This window comes from Mesoplodon mirus, assembly GCF_964341445.2.
Source record: "Mesoplodon mirus genome assembly, chromosome: 13".
NCBI classification, from domain to species: Eukaryota; Metazoa; Chordata; class Mammalia; order Artiodactyla; family Ziphiidae; genus Mesoplodon; species Mesoplodon mirus.
Genome location: NC_138989.1, coordinates 26,165,969 through 26,190,215, shown reverse-complemented (window position 1 = coordinate 26,190,215; position 24,247 = coordinate 26,165,969). Strand labels below are relative to the sequence as shown.

The window sequence follows — 24,247 nt, the reverse complement described above, 5'->3', positions numbered from 1 at the left end:
GACCCCCCTCTTGTCACCCCTGGAAGAGGCTCGCAGTGAACAGCTTTCCTGCTGCTAGTGCTGGCGGACTCCCAGGGACGGGACCCAGGCTGGCTGGTGGGCCAGGGGGGCTCCAGGCCGGCAGCACTCTCCCGAATCATCTGCTCGCTTTGCGAGATTGGTAGATGATCCCCCAGCAGCTTCCAAACACACCCTGGTCGCCAGGGACCAGGAGCGAGGAGGCCAGAGAAGGAGACAAGACTCGGGACTCGGGGGTGGGGTTCAGAGCTTGTGGTTTATTGACACGAGCACAGAGGCCCCTGGGACTTGTCCCTTGGATGGGGAAACAGCCACCCTGTCTGGGAACAAGACCTCCTCGCACAGAACACCACTTCCAGGAAGCGCACCAAGATGTGCATGGATAAACCCTCGGCAAGGCTGCAGGTGCATTTGGCAAAGCTGTGGAGCCTTGGGGAAGAGCGCAGGCCTCCAGGGCTGCCCGCTTGGGGCTGCAGCCAGAATCAAACCCAAGAGCTCATTCTGCAAAGGCCCACTTGCTCTCCATTTGGCTCGGGTCGGGGTCAGGCTCAGGAGCAGCACAGCTGTACCCCCACCCTCTGAATACTGCAGACGTGGTCAGGACACCTGAGTCCACGGTGGAACTCTAGCTGCAGGGGAAGGGGCAACGGGGGGGCCGCATGATGGCCCAAGGAGGACAGGGGTCCCTAGAAGGTGACCCAGGATCCCAGACAGCCTGTGCTTCTCCTGTGAGGCCTGTCCCCCGTCGCTCTTCCCCCTGAAACACACCAGTTCCTAGTCCTAGATGCTGAGGATGGGCTGGGTCAGGGAGGCTGTATTTCCCCTTGGGATTTCGGCACTGGCGCTGGACCCTCTCCTGGGCCTCCCCCACCCCTGCTGCCTGGGAGCTGCCCCACCTGTGAAAGCAGGGCTCAATAGCTCTGGCTTTTGTTTTCCATATAAGGAAGGCGCTGGCATCAGTAGCTTGATTCTTCCCCAGCCCACTTACTGTTAAGAATAGATACTAATAATACTTAATCACCCCTCCCTGCTGGCAGGGGGAGGGACCCTTAGCCCTGGCAGCATCACCTCAAGACGCCCCGGTTTGCCCAGCACCTCCAGAATTCCAGTGGCAGCTGCACAGACTCAGTGCAACAGACTCAGTACAGAGGGGACACTGAGGCCCAGGGATGCACAAAGATAATGACTGAGTGACAAAGCTGGGGCTTGAGGAGGCGACCGAGGTTTCCAGACCAGTGTCCCTGGCTAGTGGCCCTCTTGGGACTGTGACCTGAAGAGGAAGTGGGCCAGGACTCGCAGAGGCTGAAGGTGCCCAGTCCAGAGGGGAGGATGGCTCAGTGCCCAGGTGTTGCACGAGGCAGGGCTCCCTCGGGCCCCCACCCCAACCTGAGGGCTGGCTGATCCCTGTCCTGGGAGGGGCCGACGAGGGGGCCTCTGGCTCCCAGAAGGCAGGGCATTCAGGTTAGCCAGAGCAACACCTGCTCACTGGGCCACCAAAGCTGCTCTCTGAATTGTGACCATGCTAAAAATGCTTTCTACCAGGAGCCCCTGAGCACGTGGTCTCAGCGGCTTCATCCCTGCTGGGACGGGGGGGAAACGCTGAGCCTGCAGGTGGCGTCCCCCTGCTTCCTGGGGACTGGCCTTAGGAGGGGCTCTCACCGCCCTCCCTTCCCTGGGTGAGGCCGGGGCAGAGGCTCCCTCAGTGCAGCCGGGATCAGGGTGCGCCCTGCACAGCCTGTCCTGGGCCCTCCTACTGCAGGTGGGCTCTGACCGCCTCCATGGGACCCCGCAGCCAGGGACCCGGCACCAAGCCCCCTCAGTGACATCCTCTAACGCCTCAGCTAAGCCACCCACTGCCCTTCCCAGACCTGCCGGCCTCTGCCTGTGGCAGCCTGCCCGCCACAGGGAGCCCAGGTCCTCCCACTAGGTACCCCTCTCTCTGGGCCCTGACCTCTGCCTGGAGCCCCTGCCCGGCCCTGCGCTTCCAACCCTATACCCACTCAGTGGGAGCCAGCAGGCAGGTGGGCTTCGGGCAAAGCAAGGCAGCAGAGGCCGCCACCCACAGGCAGAGAAGGACAGACTCCCAGTGGCATCCCCCCTGCCTCCAAACACAGCCGGAGACCCTCAAGCTGCCTCGGCCTTGCAGAGCCCCTTAGGTGTGTTTCCTGTTGAAACCAATTCAACTACCAACACACAAGACCTCTGGAACATTCCAAACAGCAGCAAGGACCCGCCCACTGGTGGAGCTCAGTCCCTCAGCCTGGGGTCCAGTCAGAGACGTGAGAGGCAGGGCCACAGTCACCCTGACTCTGGAGCCCCAAGGCCCAGCCCACGTTCTCATCGGCGCATCACAAAGGCAGAAAGAACTCTTCCGGGAAGAATTCTGGCCAAAATTATAACATTCTAACAAAACAAATCCTGCTTTTGAAAAAACCGAAACGTGCTATCGGAACCCAACACAGGCCCGGCAGTTCCAGCCTTGCCTAAAGCTGTTTAAGGCACTTGAATGGCTTATTTACACCACCTGGAAAAGTGTGTTTCAATCCTGATTTAGGAGAAAAAATCCAGTAATACTGCAAAAGAAGTTTCTCAAAAAAAAAAAAAAAAAAAGCAATTCTTAAGTTTTCTAAGGAATAAAATAAGTGCTGAGCTCTGCTTAAGTTATTATGACACAACGGGTCCTAGTGACACTGACAGAACAAGGACAAAACCGGAAATACTACTTCTGAATTAGACTTTCCCTGGAAAAAAAAACCACCAACAAGACACACGTGTCTTTGTCTGAGCGTTCCCTCCCTGGTGCACGAGGGGTGAGCAGGAACCAGGGAGGTCACTGGTGGGCACTGCAGATCAGACCCCTGGCACCCCCCCTTCCCCATGAGGCCACCCTCCCCACTTGGGAAGCCACTTGGCTTGGCCAGGACCTGCTGGGCACCAGGACCAGACAGGAACATCGGTCCATACAAGCCCTCCCAGTGATGGGCAGTGAGGGGCAGATGGGAAAACTTTGCTGGACACTCAGGGCACTGGAAAATGTCTGCGGCTCCTGGTTCTGCCCGAAGGTCCCACACACAGAGTCCTGCTACCCTGCGAGCATGCCCAGTGTCTTTGGTTTGGCTGTGGCCGCAGCCTGTAGCCTCTGGTCCCACCCCTGCCCGATGGGGCCCAGAGCCACTTCCTGGGCCCCTTCTCCTCCGTGAGGTCTCCTTCTTGGACTTCATTTGGACATCCCACCATCCCACTGTCACCCCGTCTGCTGTGAGCAGGCAATGCCCCTGGCAGCCACCAGGATGGGGTGACGCAAGCAGGGCCAGAGGCCCTGGGTGGCGTCACCTGCCCACCTCCTGCCGTGTCCTAAGGCATCCGCGGGGGAGGATCACGGGGGCAGGGGGCCCGGACCTCCTAGCTTCTTGGCACAGCATCGGTCTCTGGCTCCAGCAGGTCTCGGGGGTCCCGGAGGAAGACCACCATGACCGTGATGTTGTCGTGGGAGCCCCGCTCCCGGGCAGCAGCCACCAGCTCCTCAGCCACGCGCAGCCCGCTGCCCTGCTGCCCGACCAGGTGGCTCCGCACGAGGCCGGCCACCTCCTGGTGGGGGACCACGTCGAAGAAGCCATCGCAGGCCAGCAGCAGGTAGTCCTCGGAGCCCGTCAGCGCCCGCGAGGCCGTGTCTGCCTCCCCAGACACGTAGGGCTTCTGGAAGACGTCCCCTGGGCATGGGAGAGAATCGTGAAGGCCATGCCGCTGCTGCTGTCCCCTCCCCAGGCCCCGGCCTGCCTGTGGCCACCCCGCTTCCAATACAGGGTGAAAAGTAGCTTCACAGGGTGCCAAGTGCTCCAAAGGAACAGAGCAGGGCGATGCGACAGACTTGCCCTGTGTCCCCGCGGGCAGAGTCAGAACCCAGCAGGGCCAAGGGCAGCTCCCTATAAGAGCTGTCTCACTTCAGAGGGGACACAGGCCGAGGATGCTGTCCGGATGTGGCCCTGGCCCTCCCCAGCCCCTGCAGCTCCCTGCGCACCCAACGGGCACCTCGGCCGAGTCGGGAGGCTGGCTCTGCCTCCCATGCACCCTCTCCTATCCCCCTATCCCAGGAGAGAACAGGGCACAGCCTCCGCCCGATCCTGCCCTGGGCTTCTCTCCTGCTCAGGCCTCCCCTGAGGGCTTCCCGCTGGTCCTCCTCCCCCGCTGTGGCCCTGACGTTCACTTCTCCCCAGGGCACGAGCCAGATATGTTGCTCCCTGACACGGAGCTGCCCAGTGGTCCTCTCTCCAGTCCCGGTCCCCTTGGAAGGAGCCTGACCCCTCCTGGCCTCCATGTGGGCCACCTCCTGGGGTCCAGCTGTGAGGAAGGCACCATGTGTGTCAAGAAGCACAGAACATTTCAGGACGCTTGGAGGGACCAGGGCCACATCTCAGGGTGTGGTGGGGGAGCAGGAAGGAAGAGATTTCTCAGCCCTGGAAGGAGGTCTGAGCCCCAGACCAAGGCCTGGCAGCCACAGGAGAAGACAGGGTGGGGGAGGGGGTGCCGTTTTTCTCGCTTTTTTTTAAGATAGAAAAAAGAATCATCGGCGTGAAAGGTGGGTAGGGGAGGGTGAGCCTCATTTATAGACTGTCCATTAAAAATTACCTTTAGCACATACACTAACTGCCAAGGGTTTCCTCCTAGATCTTTCTGAGAAACTGTTTTAATGAATATAACTTAAGCTGCAATTATCTGTGCAGGATACAAGTTTCCAAGGTGGCTACACCTGTGCTCTGGATTCACCAGAGCCCTTTTGCAATCTGACTGATGAGCAGGTGAGGCTGCATTCCCAGACCACCCGGTGAGCACATTCCCGGGCCCTGGGGCCCCCTCCCACCCCCCTCATCTCCTTACCGATGGCTCTGGAGACAGCCAGGGTCCCGTTGACCCTCCAGCAGTCCATGTGGGACACAAAGCCACCCAGTGCCTCGATGCGGTCCTTCTCGTCCTGCGGAGACAGCCAGGGTGGGCCGGGTAGGCGGCGTGTGCCGATGGCATGCCCGCGCTGCCCAAGGGGAGACCAGCTGGTTCCAAGGCAGCACTGGGAGCTGTGGCTTTTTTTTTTTTTTTCCTTTTTTTTGCGGTATGCGGGCCTCTCACTGTTGTGGCCTCTCCCGTTGCGGAGCACAGGCCCCGGATGCGCAGGCCCAGCGGCCATGGCTCACGGGCCCAGCCGCTCCGCGGCATATGGGATCCTCCCAGACCGGGGCACGAACCCGTATCCCCTGCATCGGCAGGCGGACTCTCAACCACTGCGCCACCAGGGAGGCCCGGAGCTGTGGCTTTGATCAACGCCCAAGGGAAGCCTTAGTGAGGCAGTGAGAAATGATGAACCACCTAAATTATCCCAAAGATGCAGGAATTGCTAAGTAGGTGACGGTGCCAACGAAGACGGATGGCCAGTCCCCGAGCAGCCTTTTGGGGTCCAGGAAATGCTCACGGCAGCAGAAAGAGCCAGAGCCCCGGGGTCCAGGTGGGGATGCTGTGCCTCCCTCAATGGACCAAGCATGTATACCTGCGGCCACTCTGCAGGGCTAGATGAAACCTGAACCAGGCCCTGGACGAGCCCTGTGCCCTTGCGTTCTTGTCCTTCTCACCCCACCCCTACCCCCATCCAGGCGCTGTCCGGCTCCATAGAGGACGACGGTGCTCTAGGCGTTAGGAGGACAGCACAGAGGCCTGGTCTAGCCACGAGTCCTAAAAACCGTTTCGGTCCTATAAACTCCCCTGAAGGAGAGGTTTCCCAGACGTGAGCCTGCTGCCTGAAGGGCGGTAACACAGTGTCTGTGCTGGAGCAAAACCCCATTGCCCCATGCCCTCCCCTGTGGCTCCCACCTCTGTAACCTCACCTGGTACAAGGCTGGGGCATCCTGGGGCTCGGGGCACCCCTATCTTCACCTCTTGTCTCCTGGGACACCCACCGCCTCGGCTGCCCTCTCACCTCATCCTTCCCACCTGCCCGAAACAGCTTCCCCAAGGCCAAGTCCAGAGCTGGTGGCCGGTGGGTGGGTTCCCAGCGGCTTGGCTCAGCAAGGCTCCCTGCCCACTGCTTCCTCTCACCGGCCCCACCTCCTGCCCATTCGCCCAGGGCTGAGGGGCTGAGTGGCTCACCTGTGCGCGCCCAGGCAGGTGGCTGTTCCTCCTATGCTCCCTGCCACAGGGCTGCGTTCTCCTGCTTCCCCACCTCTGATGGGACTTGCCCAATCTCCTGCCACACCCTCCCCACTGCAGACCCTGCAGCTCCACGCGTGGCCCCCGGGCCCATATCCCCAGCCCCTCCAGTCTTCACAGGGTGTCCCACCAGCCCCTGCACTCCCAGGGAACATCCCACCCCGAGCTCCCCGGCCCTCAGACCAAAGGCATCACCACCCTCTCAGAGGCCCAAGGCCTCTCTGGCTCCCCATCCCAAAGCCTGGCCTCCCTCTTCTCTGTCCCTCCTGACTTGACAGGCAGGTCTTCCCCACAGCTGGCCGGCGACTACAGTGGCATCTTTGTGACCCAGGCCTCAGCTTGCCCTCCGCTGGTCTGATCATTCCAGAAGCCACCAGATTCCTTACAAAGTGCCTCCTGCCCCAGGAGCAGCAGCCGTGAGTGCCTCAGTGGCCGGTCCTGGCTTAACCTGCTCTCTCCTGGACCCCAGGCCTGGCCTGCCGGGCCCACACCTGCCTTGGGATCCAGCTCTGCCTCCTTCCCTCTCATTTCCGCATCTCCCAGCAGCTTGTCCATGCCCTGCAGCTCTCAGCCCCAAGTCTGGTCCCTTCCAGCTCCGACTCAGCGCCACCTCCTCCCTGAAGCCCTCCTCCCCCACAGCCCAGGTGCCTGACCACTCCCCACCTGTCTGCAGGAGAGGACCCTGCCCGTTAACTCCACTTACTGCGCCGCCTGCTGGGCAGAGGGACCAGCTCTCCCCCGCAGCTCTGGGCTCCATGTTGCTGTGACAGGAAGGGCTCACACAGGATTCCTGGCAGCTAAAGCCCCAAGCTTTAAGGGACCCCCAGCCACTTGAGTCAGGCAGGGAGCCCTGCCCTGGAGGAGCACCAGGAGTTTCCTGGGAAGATGGTCCAGGGCCCCTTTACATCCTAGTCCCCCTGACCACCTGCCTGCCCGGGGGCCCCTTACCTGCCGCTCAGGTCTGTGTGGCTCCATCAGCTTCACCACCTGCCCCTGCTGCACCAGGACCACCTGGGAGTCCCCGAGCCAGGCCACGTGCAGGGTGTTCCCAGCGATAAGCGTGCACACCCCTGTAGTGCCGCTCTGCAGCCGCTGCAGGGAGAGGATGCACGTGGGTGAGGATGGCGAGGCCGCCACAGGCACACGCCCCACGCTGGCCAGACACCAACCCCAGAACAGCGCTCAGCGGGAAACAGGAACAGACTGATGCACGCAGGGAGCAGGCAGCAGGAAAGGGGCATTTACATCAAGTCAGCAGAGCAGACTCTGCCGTTTCACGGCGTCAGAAAGCAGACAGGTGGGTGCCTGGGGAGCTGGGGGGCAGGGGCGGGGATGACCAAAGACAGAAGAAACTTTGGGGGTAATGAATACATCTGTTACCATGGTGACGGGCACACAGGCACAGACACATGCCCAAACCTACCAGATGGTACTCTTTGGACAAGTGGAGTCTCTTACATGTTAATTAAGTCTCGGCAGAGGTGCTTTTAATAACACAGCCTAAACTAAACAGCTCTGCTTCAGAGACTCCTTTCTTGACTAGAGCAGCAGCCCTGAGCTCCCGGCTCGCGGGGCTCCCACCTCACAGTCTTAGACCTGGAAGGTTTTCTGTTTAGATTCAAATCCAGCCTTGTTGATTCTGGTGAGGTCTGTGCTCAGAGCATCTGATGACAGTGCCTCCTGCCCCCAACACGTCTCCTCAGCCTTGTCAAAGGGGCCAGGCCTGAGCTCTCTGGGCCTGTTTCTCTATCTCAGAAAGGGACACGATCTTAGGATCCACCCTGCTAGGAGGACCCGAGGTTCCAAGGTGAGGTTCAGTGGGCAGTAAGGTCACAGAGGGACCGGATGCGTCCTTTCTTCTTTCAGAAACAAACGCCTCATCGCGGTAACTGCTGACACCAGCAGCCTAGGGAGACCTGCCCGGGGGAGGTGTTTGGGGGGTGGGGAGTATCAGGTGGACGTGTTGCTGCTTCCTGTTATTGCCCTTCGCCGATGGTGCGTTTTTCACAAATTGAAGGTTTGGGGCAACCCTGCCTCGAGCAAGTTTATTGTCACCATTTTTCCAACAGCATTTGCTCACTTCCTGTCTCTGTGCCACATTTTGGTAACTCCTGAGATATTTCAAACTTTTTCATTATTCTTCTTCTCTGTCATGGTGATCTGTGATCAGTCATCTTTGATGTTCCTACTGCAAAAAGATCACGACTCGAAGGCTCAGATGATGGCTAACATTTTTTAGCAATAAGGTGTTTTTTACGGTACGTGTGTTGTTTTAGACGTAATTCTGCTGCGTGCTTATAGATGAGGGTACAGTGTAAACATAGCTTTTATCTGCACTGGGAAACCAAAACATTCATTGACTTGCTTTATCCCAATGTGCACGTTACAGAGGTGCTCTGGAACCAAACCCGCAAGATCTGAGGTCTGCCTGTAACGGTGCTGTGTTCTGTTTTCTGTACTTTACAATGTTTAGACAAATCAAGGGCCTTCTGAATCCTGAAGAAAGTACCCCTCCCAGGGCTAATTCCTAAAGACAGCAAATGTCTCCCCAGGGAGCGTGCCTTTTCTGCACAAGCCAGGTGGTCTGAGCCCATATCCTCAGCCAGGGTCCCTTGCCAGGCCAACATCTCCCTGGCCTGGATGGCTGGGGACCACCCCGTAGCCCAGAGCCTGTCAGGCTTATTCAAACTATCTGGTCCTCAGCTTGTGACGTGCCTGCCTACGGAGATCACACTGAAGCCTTAGGGCCACGCTTTCCTCTCTCTCTGCCTCCTGGCTGACCCTGGTGCTCCCCGTGTGGCCCTGCGTGGGGTGGCGTCTCCTCTTGGGAACCATAAGGCAGATGCCTCTGCATCTGTCATCCCACTGTACCTGATTAGGAGGAAATCCTGGGTGCATTTTAAGACAAACTGCCCTTCCCCGTGAGGCCCTCACACCCTCTGCTGGAGTGGGGGCAGCCTCACACTGCTTCTATTCAAGCCCCCTTCCAGGCACAAGTGAAAGGACACAACTGCCAGCAGGGCTGAGCAAGGGCCTTCTTCCAGCACCAGCCACTTCGGCTTCCTTCCCTCTGCGAGGCCTGGCCCCTCTGGCCCCACCGCGGTTCTCACCTCTCTCCTGGCTTTCCAAAGGAACATCTCATCGGTGCAGCGGAAGGCTGCTTGCAGGGCCCCCGCGGGGTCAGTGGGCAGCTCTGGTCGGTGGGCAGCGACAGCGTGCACGTGCACAGATGCGTACCTTGCAGCATCCACCCCTCCATGCCCATCGAACACGGCAAAGTAGGCACGGTCCACAGAGTCCTGGGGGGGGAGTGTGGTGGGGGTCACAGTCCTGCCAGCCCTGGGCCTGACTGAGGCCGCAACCTAGCCGGAGACTCTGGTCTGGGGGTGGAGATGGGCACTTCTGGGACAGGGTGTGGCAGGACAGCACGGTTTCCACCACTGGACAGGCTACGTCCGGGGGTCTGGGAGAGGATGACCCTCGGGAGCCTCAACTTCTGCTCTGGGCCCAGCTGGGGGGAGCATGGGATGAGGGGAGAGGCGCCAGGTGGCTCCCCGTGGGTGGGGAGAGCAGGCTCAGCAAGCAGGGGTCCAGGTGCATGTGGTGCTGGGGCCTCCCGTTCCTTAGGTCCTCAGCCGGGAAAGCCAGGGGCTGGGGGCTGCCCAGGCCCAGGAGCGCTGGGACCTGGCCCCCTGACGGCAGCCGTGGTCATCCCTCCTGTCTCGGCTCCAGCCGGCAGCCCCGCTCGGCACCCAGAGTCCTCCCCCGACCTTGCAACCTCCCACTTCCCTCCCGGCCCTCCCCACCCAGGCAGAGGACTCACCGATAGGCCAAAGAGCAGGTTGAAGGCAGGGAGGCACACGTGCCGGTCCTCCATCCTGCGGCGGGCGTTGCGGATGGCGTGCACGGAGACCAGCCACTGCCGCTGCGGGACCCTGGCAGCCACGGGCATCTGCTTCTGCCACTGGCTGCACACTTCCCAGAGCCGGTCAAAGAGGCTCCGTGCCAGGCCCGCAGCGTCCAGCACTAAGGGGCAGGACAGGGGGCTGTTAGGGACGTGCCACCGCCGGCCCTCGGGGGCTCCCCACTCTCCACCCGCTTCCCGTGGCCCCTGTAGACCGTTGCCGCCCAGGGCCTCCTGAGCACAGCAGCCTAAGAAACTGCGCGGACAGCCCGTGTCATCAGCATGAGAAGTGTCTGGTTTGGCAACACACACAAGGAGCACCTCCCCACCTCAACATGGCGAGGCCACACCCCTCACGGGAGCCCACCCCAAGGAAAGAGCTGGATATGCAAAGATAATTTAAGAACAAGTACAGAATCATTTATAATTGTGCATTAATTAGAAATAATATACACCCAACAACAGAGTAAATTATGGTCTGTTCTCCCGGCGACGAATTAAGCTGCTATTTTTCACAACTAAACACGTAACTGCCATTCGGTCCAGCAATTGCACCCTGGGGCTCGAATCCCAGAGAAATGGAGATTAGTTCACATGAGACATGCGCCCGGTGGTCCCAAAAGTGTTATCTGCAACAGCCAAAAGCTGGAATCAGCGCAGACATCCTTTAACAGGTGAACGATAAACTCCCAAACATCGCACCCCAAACAGTGCTCACAGGAAGGAAGGAAAGAGCTACTGACACACACAGACCTGGGCGAACCTCAGGGAACCACACTCAGTGAAAAGAGCCAATCCCATGTGATTCCATTTATACGCATACTTGAAACGACAAGATTATAGAGATGGGAGGCTGTCAGGGGTTAGGGTGGGGAGGGGGTATTACGGTAGCCATAAAGGTAACATGACATCCTTGTGGGATGAGATTACATCATGATCCTAGTCGTGATATTTCACTAGTTTTCGAGATGTTACCATTGGGAACAACAGGATAAAGATGCAGGGGGTCCCTCACTGTTATTTCTCACAACCGCACGCAAGGCTATGGTTACCTGAGTTTAATTTTAAAAAGTTAAAGAGTGAAACAGAAATAGACTTTGCAAGCATATGAGATGCTCATGTCACGACATTAAAAAAATTTGATATTAAGAAAAAATGTGAAAAAAAGAGAGGAAATTACACATATGGTTTGATCATGAGAACGTGAAAAGCCTTCGACCCGCCTGGACCCAGAAGATAAGAGGCGGGAAAGGCATAAACCCCATAAGGTCAGCAGTGGGCATCCGCCGGGCTGGGTCCGCGGCTGAGGCTTTTCCTTAAGGACACTTTTTTGTGCTTTTCCCATATTCCACTATAACCAGGAGCTGGTTTTAAAATTCATCCATAAATGCTTTGCTACTTCTCCCTTCAAGAATGGGGCCTAATCCCCTCCCCTTGAGGACAGGAAGGAGGACCTTGGCCCACAGACTCCCGAGGCCGCTCAAGGGAATGCTTGCTGGGGCAGGGCGGGGCGGCTGGAGGCTCCACCTGCCCGGCCACACAGAGGTCTCAGTCACACCTCCGCCCTCAGGAGTTGATTCTTTTTTAAAAAAATTAATTAATTTTTATCTGTGTTGGGTCTTAGTTGTGGCATGCGGGATCTTCTGTTGCGGTGCGCAGGCTTCTCTCTAGTTGTGGTGCATGGGCTCCAGGGTGTGTGGGCTCTGTAGTTTGCGGCACGCGGGCTCTCTCACTGAGGCGCATGAGCTCAGTAGTTGTGGCGCATGGGTTTAGTTGCCCCACGGCATGTGGGATCTTAGTTCCCCGACCAGGGATTGAACCTGCGTCCCCTACATTGGAAGGCAGATTCTTTACCACTGGACCACCAGGGAAGTCCCAGGGCAGTGATTATTATAACACCTGAGTGATGCCAGTTTTGCAAGAATGGCTTCGATAGACAGACTGATTTGACTGTGTTCTACTCCCATGACAGGGGTGAGCTGTTGAGGGCAGCAGGCCCAGGCCTGCTTGGAGGGCAGGGCCGGCCGAGATGTCCTTCCCCTTCCCCAGCCCGCAGGGCCCCCAGGCCTGGCTCTAGGGTGTCAGCTGCTCAGTTCCTTCCCGCCAGCAGGTGGCGCTGACTTCCCACTGGACGTGGGCGGGGCTGGCAGGGCGCCCCTTTGTGGGCAGCAGGCTCTGCAGAGGACAAAGGCGGTCTTGTCACCCGCACAGCCTCAGGGCAGGAATTCGGAGCTGGGCTGGGCTGGGCTGGGCTGGAACGCAGCCGGGGGCGGGGAGCCAGAGAACAGGGTGGGGGGCAAGGCCACGTGTGTCCCCCCTCCTGGCTCTGCCCTCCATGTGGCATTAATGCCAAGTTTAAAGGGACATAGCTGGATAGTAATTATGTGAGTGGTGGAGGTGTCAGGTAACCATCTGCAATGCATAAATGGACCGAATCGACACATTGTGCACTTAAATTACAGTTACAAGTCAATTATGTCTCAATTAAAAAACAAACAAAATAAAGCAACACAGTCCAATAAGAAATGGCAAAGGAGGGGAAATCTGCTGAGGCTCCGACTGCCCCCGCCCACCCCCACCCCAGGGCTGGACCCCAGGACCCACCCTGCTTCTCTGCATCCCAACTGGCCCACAGTCCCGCATCTTCTCCAGCAGGTGTGGAGGAACTGAGACCCTGCTCAGGCGGGGCTCACCCAACACTCTACCAGGGCCTGGCCCACAGGCCCTCGCTCTCTGCAGTTCTGGTCCAACATGAACCGACTTTTGGGTGGAATACAGTTGGAAGGAACTACTAGGAAAGGGACAGAAAGGCCTGCAAAACAAGGGCCCTGCCTGATCCGAGGCTCATTCCCATCCTGGGCTCCTCTGGCCGCTGACTGCTGTCCCAGGAACAGGACACAGGCCTCTGTGGCGCCTCCCCAGGCTCTCAGGGACCCTCGAGTCTCCACCTGACAAGGGTCCCAACCTGGATCAGCTGAGACACGGCCCGAGCTCTGGGTTTTCTACCACTGGACCCCGGGACCGGCTCCCGCATCACCACCCACTTGTCACCCGTTGAAGTGGAAGAGCGTGTGGGTGAGGCCCGATAGCAACTCGGGCTCCTCCTGTGTGACCCGGGACATGGCTGTTTGTCTCCCGGGCTGCAGCGCTCACCCCGCTGGCTCCAAGCTGGGGAGGTCTCTCCCCACGTCTGGGGTCTGCCACCCTGTCGTGAGCACATGAGCCCAGCGCTGCCCACAACCTCCCTGTCCGCCAGCAAAATGGGAAGTGAAAGGGGGGCCAGGTGAGCCCTGATGCTCCCCTGCAGTCTGGCCCCCATCTGGCTGGAGAGTGTTGCCCAATAAGCCCAGGGCCCCAAGAGGGAGACTCACGGGTCACAGGGGCCTCCTCCTCCTCCTGCTCCAGCAACTTCCTGAACTCAGAAAGGTCCGTCTGCAGCAGCTGGGAAACTGCCTCGTGGGCCAGGCAGGCAGCAAGTGGTGGCGGAGCGCTCCTGGGGGCATGAACCTGGAGTGAGGGGCTGGCTCCTCAGCAGAAGCCAGCACCCCAGAGCCTGCCCCACACTCCAGGCAGAGACCCCCAGCCCCTTTCTGCTCCCGGAGGCCCTTCCAGAGGTAGCGGTGACCACTCACACTCCACGTGCACCCACAACAGGCAGTTCGGCCTCTGGTCCTCGTGCAGCTGGACGGCCATCCACGCAGTACCATTTACGGGGCCCTCACTGGGGCTGGTGGGGAGGGGGAGTCACAGATGTGCGAGCTGCCTCTCTGCTGGCCTCAGTGGCCAGGCCAAACTGCCCGACGTCCAGCCTTATACCAGCTTCTGGTCCCCAATACCAGCTGGGGACCCTTGGGGGTTGGGGAGTCCTATAAGTTGAACTGTGTCTCCCAAAATGTGTATGTTACAGTTCTAACCCCCAGTGCTTCAGAATGTGACCTTACTTGGAAACGGGGTCGCTGCAGATACAATGAGTTAAAATGAGGTCCCACTGGAGTAGGCTGGGCCCCTAATGCAGTAATGCTGGTGTCCTTATCGAAAGGGGAACTTCAGACAGAGACCCACAGGAAGATGCCCTGTGAAGGTCAAGACTGGTGAGCTGAGCCTATAGCCGAGGACCGCCAGCAACCGCCAGAGGGACCAGCCCAGCCGACATCCTGCTCTGGGACCTCCAGCCTCCAGAATCCTGAGACAATAGGGTTCTGTTGTTTAAGCTGCCCAGCCCGTGGTGCTCTGTCACGTACGCCCCAGGAAAGGAATCCAGGGAGCGTGGGACCCATGGGCAGTGTCTGGAAGATCAGCCTGTGTGCAGCCCAGGGCGTCCCTGGGCAAGGCAGGCTGTTGGGACAGCTGGTGAAGGGGAACCTGGGGAGGCAGCATGACCTTGGTGTGGCTCGAAGAGAGACATGATATGATCCAATTGGGCTTTTTAATTTTTATTTTATTTTTTTATTTAATTTTTTTGCACTTTGATTATTGTGCTTTGCTTTATTGCACTTTGCATACACTGCATTTTTTTAACATCTTTATTGGAGTATAATTGTTTTACAGTGGTGCGTCAGCTTCTGCTTTATAACAAAGTGAATCAGTTATACATATACATATGTCCCCATCTCTTCCCTCTTGCGTCTCCCTCCCTCCCACCCTCCCTATCCCACCCCTCTAGGTGGTCACAAAGCACCGCGCTGGTCTCCCTGTGTTATGCGGCTGCTTCCCACTAGCTATCTACTTTACGTTTGGTAGTGTATATATGTCCATGCCATGCCACTCTCTCACTTTGTCCCAGCTTACCCTTCCCCCTCCCCGTGGCCTCAAGTCCATTCTCTAGTAGTTCTGCATCTTTATTCCCGTCTTGCAATTGGGCTTTTTTAGACCTCCTGGCCTCATCTTGGAGGGTGGGCCTGGCAGTGGATGGGAGGGGACAGAGCAGGCATTGGGCAGGGGACTGGGTGGGTCCGCAGTGAGTCTCAGGTTCCACTGAGGCCAAGAGGCCTGTGGCCAGTGGGCACGTGGTCTGGGTGGACGAAAGGGGTGGGGCAGAGAGTGCCGGAGCAGCTGGAGAAGTGGGGTGACCCCAGGGGTGCCACCTGGGGCCGAGTCTGGGAAGCAAGACCTCTCTGGCTGCTACCAAGGTCAGACAGCCTGCGCAGAGCAGAGCTGAGGGTCAGTGCAGGCAGGAGCGGGAAAGCAAACAAGGGGGATGGGAAGCCTCCAGTACGGGACAAGAGGGACACTAGGCAGCTCCGGGAGGTCAGGGGGTGGAGAGACCGAGGCCAGTGGGAAGCACTATAGGAAATTCTTTCCACAGGCTCCAGGGCCTGCCCGCCTAGCCCCCAGCCTCGGGGGCCCACTCCAGCCACAAAGACCCCTAGCTCCCCAAGTATAAGGGGTGGCTCCATCCCCCAGCTGTCTCTGCAGCCTCTAGGACTCATCCTGCATCCTGACCTGTCCCGGAAGGCTGGGCCAGGTGGGTGGGCACATCCCTCTGGGCGTCCCGGTGTGTGTCTACAGATGGCCTTAGGGATCTACTGGGATGAATCTGTCATTTTTTAAAATGAGATAGTGACTCAGGGGAGCAGCCTCTGGACCTGCCTTTAAAAAACAAACAGCCATGGACTTCCCTGGTGGCACAGTGGTTAAGAATCTGCCTGCCAATGCAGGGGACACAGGTTCGAGCCCTGGCCCGGGAAGATCCCACATGCCGCAGAGCAACTAAGCCCGTGCAACACAACTACTGAGCCTGTGCTCTAGAGCCTGTGAACCACAACTACTGAGCCCACGTGCCACAACTACTGAAGCCCACATGCCTAGAGCCCGTGCTCCGCAACAAGAGAAGCAACCACAATGAGAAGCCCCAGCACCACAACGAAGAGTAGCCCCTGCTTGCCGGAACTAGACAAAGCCCGCGCGCAGCAACAAAGACCCAAAACAGCCAAAAATAAAAATAAGTTAGGCTTCCCTGGTGGCGCAGCGGTTGAGAGTCCGCCTACCGATGCAGGGGACGCGGGTTTGTGCCCCAGTCCGGGAGGATCCCACATGCCGCGGAGCGGCTGGGCCCGTGGGCCGTGGCCGCTGAGCCTGTGCATCCGGGGCCTGTGCTCCACAGCGGGAGAGGCCACAGCAGTGAGAGGCCCGCGTACCGCAAAAAAAAAAAAAAGTTAATTAAGAAAAAAAAAAGAAAAACAACCAGCCAAAGCATGAGAAGTGCGTTCCTCTGCCGTGTGGGGATTTCCTGCCAGCCTCTGGGCTTTCCTTTTTCAGGGCGGGGAGAAGTACACCTCTGCTCCCGGCGCTGGGGGCAGTGAGGCGGCTTCCGGCCACGGGGAGCGGACAATGCCTGGATGTGGGCCCCAGCCTGGCTTCCTGGCCATCCTCCCATCTCATCCAGGGGTCCTGCCCGGCGCCCTGAGGCCCCTAAAGATAACAACGATGCCTCGGAGACCGGGACCAGCTACCCAAGAAATAAGAACTGCTCTTATCTGGCCACCTCGGGGTTTCCAAGGAGCCTCCAGTCTAGAAGCAGAAATGAAAACGCACATTAGTGGCTACAGTGTCAGGGACGCACCACTTAGGGACCTGAGAGGTGACCACTGACCACAAGGGGAGGACTGGAGGTAAATCACCACAGTCCCGACCTCGTGATCTGACTCCTGGACAGTCTCACGCAGGATTCCATTTACAACCCGAAAAACCCCGCGGACCAACACACTCGGGCCTGGATAGCCAAGAGCCTGCACACGAGCTGCTGAGACATGCAGGTAGGGGCCCCGACCGCCAGACGTATGTAGACGTGTGACACGTGTGACATCTGTGTCTACACAGTAAAGAAATACTAGGGAAGGACAAAAATAAATCCATTAAAATGGCTGGAAAATATGAGACTTTAAAATACCACGTTTTAACATCCTTCAAGGTTGGGAATTCCCTGGCTAGTTAAGACTGCGCTTGCACTGCCGAGGGCCCAGGTTCGATTCCTGGTCGGGGAACTAAGATCCGCAAGCCGTGCGGCGGAACCAAAAGAAAAAAAAAATCCTTCAAGGTGGATTCATGGGGGGTCTATAGGGGCCATGGGAGCCCACCTGCACCACCCCTGCCAGCCTCAGGGTCTGGGGCTGTGAACCCTGGCCTCTTGCCGATCACCGAAAGTCTCAGGCCTGCTATGTCATCTGCTAATTAACAGGAGCTCATTCACCCCCTGTGCTCAGGGCCTGGCACTCTCCCCACGCCCGCAGCCTCGCCCGCTGCTCGGCCTTGAGGGGCCCTGCTCCACCTTGAGAGTTTCCCCCTACTTGAGGGGGAAACTTGAGGCACCCGCCCTCCCCCATAACTAAACTCACCCCCCAAGGCCCTGCCCGCAAGAAGGTCCTCTCTCCCTCCTCATGCCTGGCAGGGGCACCAGCCCTGCCCAGTGGCTGCTGGGGATTCAGGGCCCCTCAACGTTCTTTCTGCCCCCCAAGTGCCACTGTGGTGCCTGGTGGGCGCCAGGCCCTCCCTCCTCTGCGCTCCCAGCCCCTTGTCTCTCCCACATCCAGCACCCAGACCGCCAATGTGGCCTCGTCAGGCCCCAGGCCCGCTCGGCTCCACTGATCTGCTTTACGGCGCCTGCCTCTGAAATATTTTCCCAAAGCAAAACAAAGCAGCCCGCATCGCCCTCTGCACACACCACACCGAGGAACAGGTCACCAGCATTTCCCCCGAGCTCCATGGACGCGGCCCTGGAGCGGGCCCGCAGCCTTTACGTTCCTATTGCTGACTGTTACGGGGCCTCGGATCCCACCAAGTAGGTGCCCCGGGGGTGCGAGAGGGTGGGGCCTACCTGCCATGAAGAAAGAGCACTCGGGGACATGGAACACCACCGCAGAGGCCGGGGCGTGTCCCAGCACAAGGGGTAACCCAGTGACTAGGGCTGGTGGGTGCGGCCCCTGGGGAGGGATGAGGTTCACAGGGGACGAATGACCCACCAGCCCTCACCCATGAGCCTCCCTTGTGGCTGCTGGTCGCGCACAGCTCCCCCGACACCTGCCAAGCTGGTCGTGTCCCTCTCTGAACATTGTCTTCACGGCCTGTGAAACGGGGACAGTGCCACCACCTCTCAGGTCTTGGTGGCCAGGGGACCGCCAGGCCTCAGGCCAGTCTCAGCCTCTGCCTCCCTGACTGCAAGACAGGATAGAAATGGGACCTACTGCTAGCACCCATCAGGGGTTGAACTGTGTCCCCCGGAAAGGTCCCCTAAAGTCCTAACCCAATGGCTCAGGACGTGACCTAGTTTGGGATTAGGGTCTTGGCAGGTATAAGATGAGGTCACACAGGAGCAGGGCCCCTAATCCAACAGGACTGGTGTCCTTACAAGAAGATGAGACACAGACAGACAAGGAGGATGCCTGGTGACAACAACAGCCAGCCTGGGGTGATGTGTCTACAGGCCAGGGCACACTCAGGACCAGGCGACACCAGAAGCTAAGAGGAAGGCCTGGAGCGGCCCTGACTTCCGGCCCCCAGGACAATGAGACGGGGCACTTCTATTGCTCTAAGCTGCGTGGTCTGTGGCGCTTGGTGGTGGCAGCCCTGGGAAACCCACGGGGCTCGCAGGGGAGTTCTGCGCAGACCGTAGACAACAGGAGCGGAAGGCAGGGGGTGAAGGCAGCCAGGGTCAGGGTCGTGCCCTGTGCTCCCCTCCCCCTTCCACGCTGGGCCCCTGTCCCGGCACCCACACCGCTCACCTGCTGCTCAGGAAGCCCGTGGCCAGCTCAGCCAGCTCGCCTTCCACCTCCTCCTGGCTCAGCATCGTCCCTGGGACCTTCCATGGCAAAGGGCTCTCCGGGCCCAGCGGGGCTGGGAAGTCGCGGAGGAGCACATCCAGGAAGCTGGGGTTCTCCTCTGCCTTCTGGCTGTTCTGCTGTGGGGTTCCCGAGGCCATGCCCAGAGCATCCTGGGGGGCTGCTGCCGGGTGGCTGGTCTTCATTCTGGGGAGAGACGTGAAGGTTGGCAAGAATACAGTCGACCGGCTCCCTACAGCGCTGAGTGCCTCACTTTCTTTGCTTCCTCTTGAAGCATCGAGGGGCAGGCACCGCACCAAGCCCAGGGCTCCAGGCAGAAAGGCGGGGCTACCGGGCCTCACACACAGTTCCGGGGCCCACGTGGGAGGGACAACCCTGAGAGGGGACCTGGGGGAGCCCAGAGAAGTGGCTTCAGGAGACAGAGCCCGGGGCAGAGGGATGTCCTGAAGGAGAAGGAAGGCATGTTCCTGGCAGAGGACGGCCGGTGTGGCCAGAGGCAGGCAGGAGAGGGACCCAGGGCCAGGCCATGCAGGCAGGTGGACACGGCCAGAACAGGGGTTCCACCTGACCCCGGACCCGGGCAGCAGGGAGGTGAGGAGGTGATGCCACTGGGCCTGGGAGCCTGGAAGTCACGCCCAGAGGGGGGCAGGGCTACCTGACGGCACGGTGGCAGGGACATTGTACAGAGGGCGTGTGGGCAGGAGGGAAGCAGAGGGTTAACCCAGGAGAGTCAGGGCCTCTGGGACATGGTCAAGCCTTATAAGTCCTCTCAGGAGGAGTCCCAGGTCTCCTGAGATTAAAAGGTTTGTCCACGTCCACAAACACCCCGACCGTCCTGGGCTTCAAATGGGCTGGAGGATGGGGGATACAGGGGGCTCACTGCCCACTGAGGATCAGAGCTCCTAAGTCAGCACAAGTCTCCTGGAAGAACAGAGATGAGACACAGCAGACAAGCAGGCATGGGGGCGAGGGGGAAGGGGAAGCAAGATGTGTCATCAGTGGAGGGTCTGGAGAGCAAAGGGTGAAGCTTAAAGGGAGGTGAATTAAGAAACAGGGAATTCCCTGGAAGTCCAGTGGTTAGGAGTCGGCGCTTTCACTGCTGGGGCCTGGGTTCGACCCCTGGTCGGGGAACTAAGATCCCACAAGCCACGTGGCACGGCCAAAGAAAGAAAGAAACACAAAACCTCTCTCATCTACCAGCAAGGAGAATTGGAAGTTAATTTCTTGAAGTAGACACACATGAATAACACAGAAACTGGGGCGCTTGTGATGGAAGGTTCTGGGGACAGGCTCCCACTCATGGCCATCCCTCCTGTCTGCTCACGAGTGACACAACACAGCTCCAGGGCGCAAAAAACAAACAGGGAAACAAATGAAGGACGTAAGATAAAGAACAATCAGATGAGAGCAAGCTAGACACTGCGTTATAAACACAAGGGTCCAAGACTGTGAGATGGGGGGCCAGGCCGGGCGCCGTGGGGGTGGTAAGGGCAGGGAGGAGGTAGCCAGGCCGGCCTGAGCCAACGATAAACAACAGGAAGGTGGAAGGTGGCGTGAACTTCCCAGGAAGCTCGGACACCCTTGGGCAGGGAAAGAGGCCAAGCTGCCTCTTCTGCCTGTGAAATGCTCTGGCCTGTCGCATAGAGGAGAGAAATGTGAGTGATGCAGAGTTGCCGCAGGCAACACTGGCCCCAGCTCCCCTGCAATTCTGAGTCCAAACAAATACGAGGCCCTGAAATCGCTGGTGGCCCAAAGCATGCTCATCAGATATGTGATTAGGGTCAAATGGTGCTCACTGACCTCCCAGGGCGCATGGGAGGGCCCACAGCTGAAAGCAAAGCACCGAATTCAGGCCCTTCACCTTCAAACTCGCTGACGGTGGTGGGGTTTTTTTGGGATGCAGGGGCCTCCTTCTTGCCTCCCAGCCTTGGGATGCTGTTCCCTGGGCCTGTACCCCAGTCCCCCGAGTCTGTTTCTCTGGGGGTTGGGAGCCCCTCCCCTCTGCAGCACCAAGGCCTGGTCTCCGCTGTGCTCCTGTGCCCACCGCCCCATGCCCAGGCATGACTGCACCTGAGGGTTGCGGGCTGCTACTCTCATGGCCTGGCCCAGCCCCGCCTTTGCTGACAGGTGGGCATCACCACGACCTACCAGGCTTGTTTTCGCATAGCCTGGCAGAGCAAAGGGCCAGGAAATGAGCTGGGACATGGCTTCCTTCTCTGGGGCCAGCTGGGGTAAGGGACAAGAGTAACTTCCTTCCTTGCCATCTTCTTCTCAACCAGTTCCTGGATCTGTGACCTACCCCAGCTGATATGCGCCCGGGGCCCAAGATGACAGCAGGAGGGAGAAATTCCTGCCCAAAGGGGCCTAGAGGCAGCCCTGGGAGGGTCAGGAGGGGCAAGGGCAGGACCATAGCCCTGAGCTCTCCCAGGACCAACTGAGGAGCTGGTCAAGAAGGATGGAGGCCAGCAGGCAGGCAGTGGGATGGGGGGATGCGGCAGGGCTGGGCCTGGTGTGGGGGTCCTGACCAGGGAGCTGGTGAGAGGCTGGGGTGGGGGTGGGGGGGAGACTGCTGCATGAGGACCTGGGGGGGGGCGTGAGAGGGACACTGGGCAGCCAGCCCCCACTGCCACCTGCTCCACTGGTCTGGCCAAATGTGGCCCGAGGCCAGGTCCTCCAGCTCCTGGAATGACGCCCCTCTGCACTGCTCATCAGCAGGAATAACGGTGCTGCGGCTAATACCCGCCAGGGGACTGCAGGGCCGCCACCCTCTGAGCGCACTTCCCCTGCCATCTCTTCTTACACCGCCCCCCCCAATACCCCGTGTTATTACCCTCACCTTTCAGGCGAGGCGTCAGTGAAAGGGCCAAGTTACCCAGCCAGGGTCCCAGTCAGGCCAAGGTGGGACTGCAGAGCCCGGCTGCTAACTGGATGGAACCCCGCCCACCCCTCATGGGCCGCCGACCCTGGGGCTGGCCACTCCCAGGCCCCTCTTTCATTTCTGCGCCCATCGCCCAGGTGCAGCCCTGAGAGCTCCGGCCCTGCTTCTGCTGAAATCCCCAACAGCCGTCTTCACGGCTCTATAGCACTTCTGCTCGCATCTGACTTGTAAAAGCCCATTTTTCTTTTTTTTTTCCGTTTAGAATATTTATTATCCTCCAGTTTAACCGTTTTGACTTCAAAGCTCAACCAATGTGTGTTTGTACAACTGTGTTTTTCTCGACAGTATGGACAAGATACTTGTCAAGTCCTGTTTGATTTCAGAACAGGAGTGAAGAGAGAAACAGCAATCTTTAGGAAGGGAAACTGCATCACTGTTACAAAAGTATCTATTCACAGTTAAACATTTTTCTGCAAGTATAGAGCCTTATTCCTTCGTTCATAAACAAACCCTGGGAAGAGTATGGCAGAAACCCTTCCAGATACTTTCCCACATATGTTATTTTTTTCTTTTTAAAACACTTATGGTAAACTATATATAACATACAATTTATCATTCTACCCTTTTAAGTGTACAGTTCTGCTGCATTAAGCACGTTCACATTGTCGTGCAAATGCCACTTTTTACAGGCTTGACTTCTCACAAGATTATAAGCTGTACTCCCACACCCGGTCTCTCGGCTGTACCACGGCCCTCCGTGCAAGGCCCTTTGTGCACGGCTGCTGGCATGTGTGGGCAGAGGGAAGGTGTCGGCCTCCTCCCAACACCCCCCTGCGGATGGTGTGGGCTGGGAGGTGCAGCCTGAGGCCTGGCCCCTTGAAAGAGGAAGCAAAGACACTCTACTAAATGTGGTGGGCAGCAAACAGGTCCTAAGGGCAGGGCTGGCTTCAGGCCATATCACAAAGGAATTCTAGGAATGAACGTGTGGAGGTTTGCAGAGTGGTCTGCATCCTGTTTACCTCTCACAACTATGCTGAGTACACGCTGTTGGACTCAGGTTGCAATGAAGAAACAGACTCAGGGAAGGTCAGCAACCTGAGGCCACACAGGCAGGAAATGGCAAAGCCGGAATCAGGTGGGGTCTTCCCACGCCTTTGTCATTTCCAGCTCAGTTGCAGGAGGAAGAGTGAACTGTGACAATAGGCCGGATATGGCACAAAAGCCAGCAGTGAGCTTCATGTTCTATCTCCCATGGTGGGAGCACAGCTAACCCACAGAACTCGCGCCAGGGAATGTCATTAGGATGTGTCACTCAGGACGTGTCACCCAAGACATGTGTCCAGCTGAGCGGAAGGCTGCGCGGAGGAGTCCATCACCATTGACTAGGCCCCACTATGTTAAGCCCTACACTAAAATCCCTACAATCAGCTGCCATATCTCCCTGTTGCACAGAGAGGCTAAGGGGCTTGCCTGAAGTCACACAGCTGCACTGCTGGAGCCATGGCCTCCCTACCGGAGGTTCAATCTCATACGCGTCTCGCTAAAGCTGCTGTAGCCCAAGCACTGGCTTTAACTAAAACACCTTAAATACGCTTGGGGGAGGGCCGGGTTGGGGCAGGCCAGGGGTGGAGGCGCTGGGGCAGAGCTGCAGTCCGACAAAGGTGCGGGGGCTTCTGGGGTAGGGGTCTGCGCAGGGGCCCGGCCAGATGCTCCCGTGGGGGCGGAGGGGAAGGAGGAACCCCAAGCATTGGGGGCACGTCAACCCTCAGCACCGCATCCTGCTTCACAGCCCTCGGCCCCCCGGCTCGGCCACACCCCCGCGGGCCCAACCCCCACCGCTGCACCCTGGGCGCGCAGCCCCCAGGCCTGCCCCGGGCTCCCCGGGTCCCGGCTGCCGCCCCCGCTCTTCAGCCCCCACTCGGCTCCCAGCCCCTCGCGGCTCCCCATCTCGGCCTCCCCAGCTCCCCAACCCGCCCCTGCACCCCTGGCGCCGCCGCCGGAGCCTCCCCGGGCGCCGTCAGCGCTCCGCGGCACCCCAGGTCCCCACGGTGCTCACCTGCCACTCGGCCGCCCGGCGCCCTCTAGCCGCTGCAGCCGACCCCGCCCACTTCCCGTCCGGCCGCCACGGGCGACGCGCAGGCGCAGTCGGGCCCAGGCGGGCGGGGCCGGCCTCTGCTACCCACTGGCGGCCCACTGCGCGCGCCGGCGGCCCCACCCGCAGGGTAAGCGCACCTGCGGCCTGTATCCCGGCCATTGCGGCAGGTCTCTACCTGTGGTGGCTGTGTAGATGGGGCGGTGCCCAGAAGTTAGGCAACTTGCGCAGTCAACAGACGGTTAGCAGCAGAACAGGGATGCGAGCCCACACTGCCCAGGGCCCACGACACTTTTAGGGACGGTTAGCTTCCAATGGCCACAAACTCACACACATTTAATATCTACAGGTCTGGAGATCAGAAGCCCGTAAGGTCTCAATGGGATAGT

The 24,247-nt window shown here is 59.0% G+C and overlaps 1 protein-coding gene across 1 annotated transcript; it reads right to left on the bottom strand.

Annotated features, from left to right (window-relative positions):
* Positions 1-213: 213 nt before the first annotated feature.
* Positions 214-23,880, bottom strand: PPM1F (protein phosphatase, Mg2+/Mn2+ dependent 1F). Its single transcript, XM_082640691.1, has 8 exons — positions 23,823-23,880; positions 18,832-19,074; positions 13,486-13,607; positions 10,034-10,236; positions 9,321-9,509; positions 7,159-7,302; positions 4,894-4,987; positions 214-3,728 (listed from the first exon to the last, which is right to left on the bottom strand). Exons 2-8 carry the CDS (start codon positions 19,071-19,073, stop codon positions 3,421-3,423), a joined length of 1,302 nt encoding a protein of 433 aa, XP_082496817.1. The 5' UTR covers position 19,074; positions 23,823-23,880; the 3' UTR covers positions 214-3,420.
* Positions 23,881-24,247: the final 367 nt, after the last annotated feature.

Coding starts and splice junctions, on each gene's coding strand:
- PPM1F (XM_082640691.1), bottom strand. CDS start 19,073: ATGAAGACCAGCCACCCGGCAGCAGCCCCCCAGGATGCTCTGGGCATG. Junction 13,608..18,831: donor ACGGGCTTCCTGAGCAGCAG/GTGAGCGGTGTG, acceptor TCATGCCCCCAG/GAGCGCTCCGCCACCACTTG. Junction 4,988..7,158: donor CACACAGACCTGAGCGGCAG/GTAAGGGGCCCC, acceptor CTGTCTCCGCAG/GACGAGAAGGACCGCATCGA.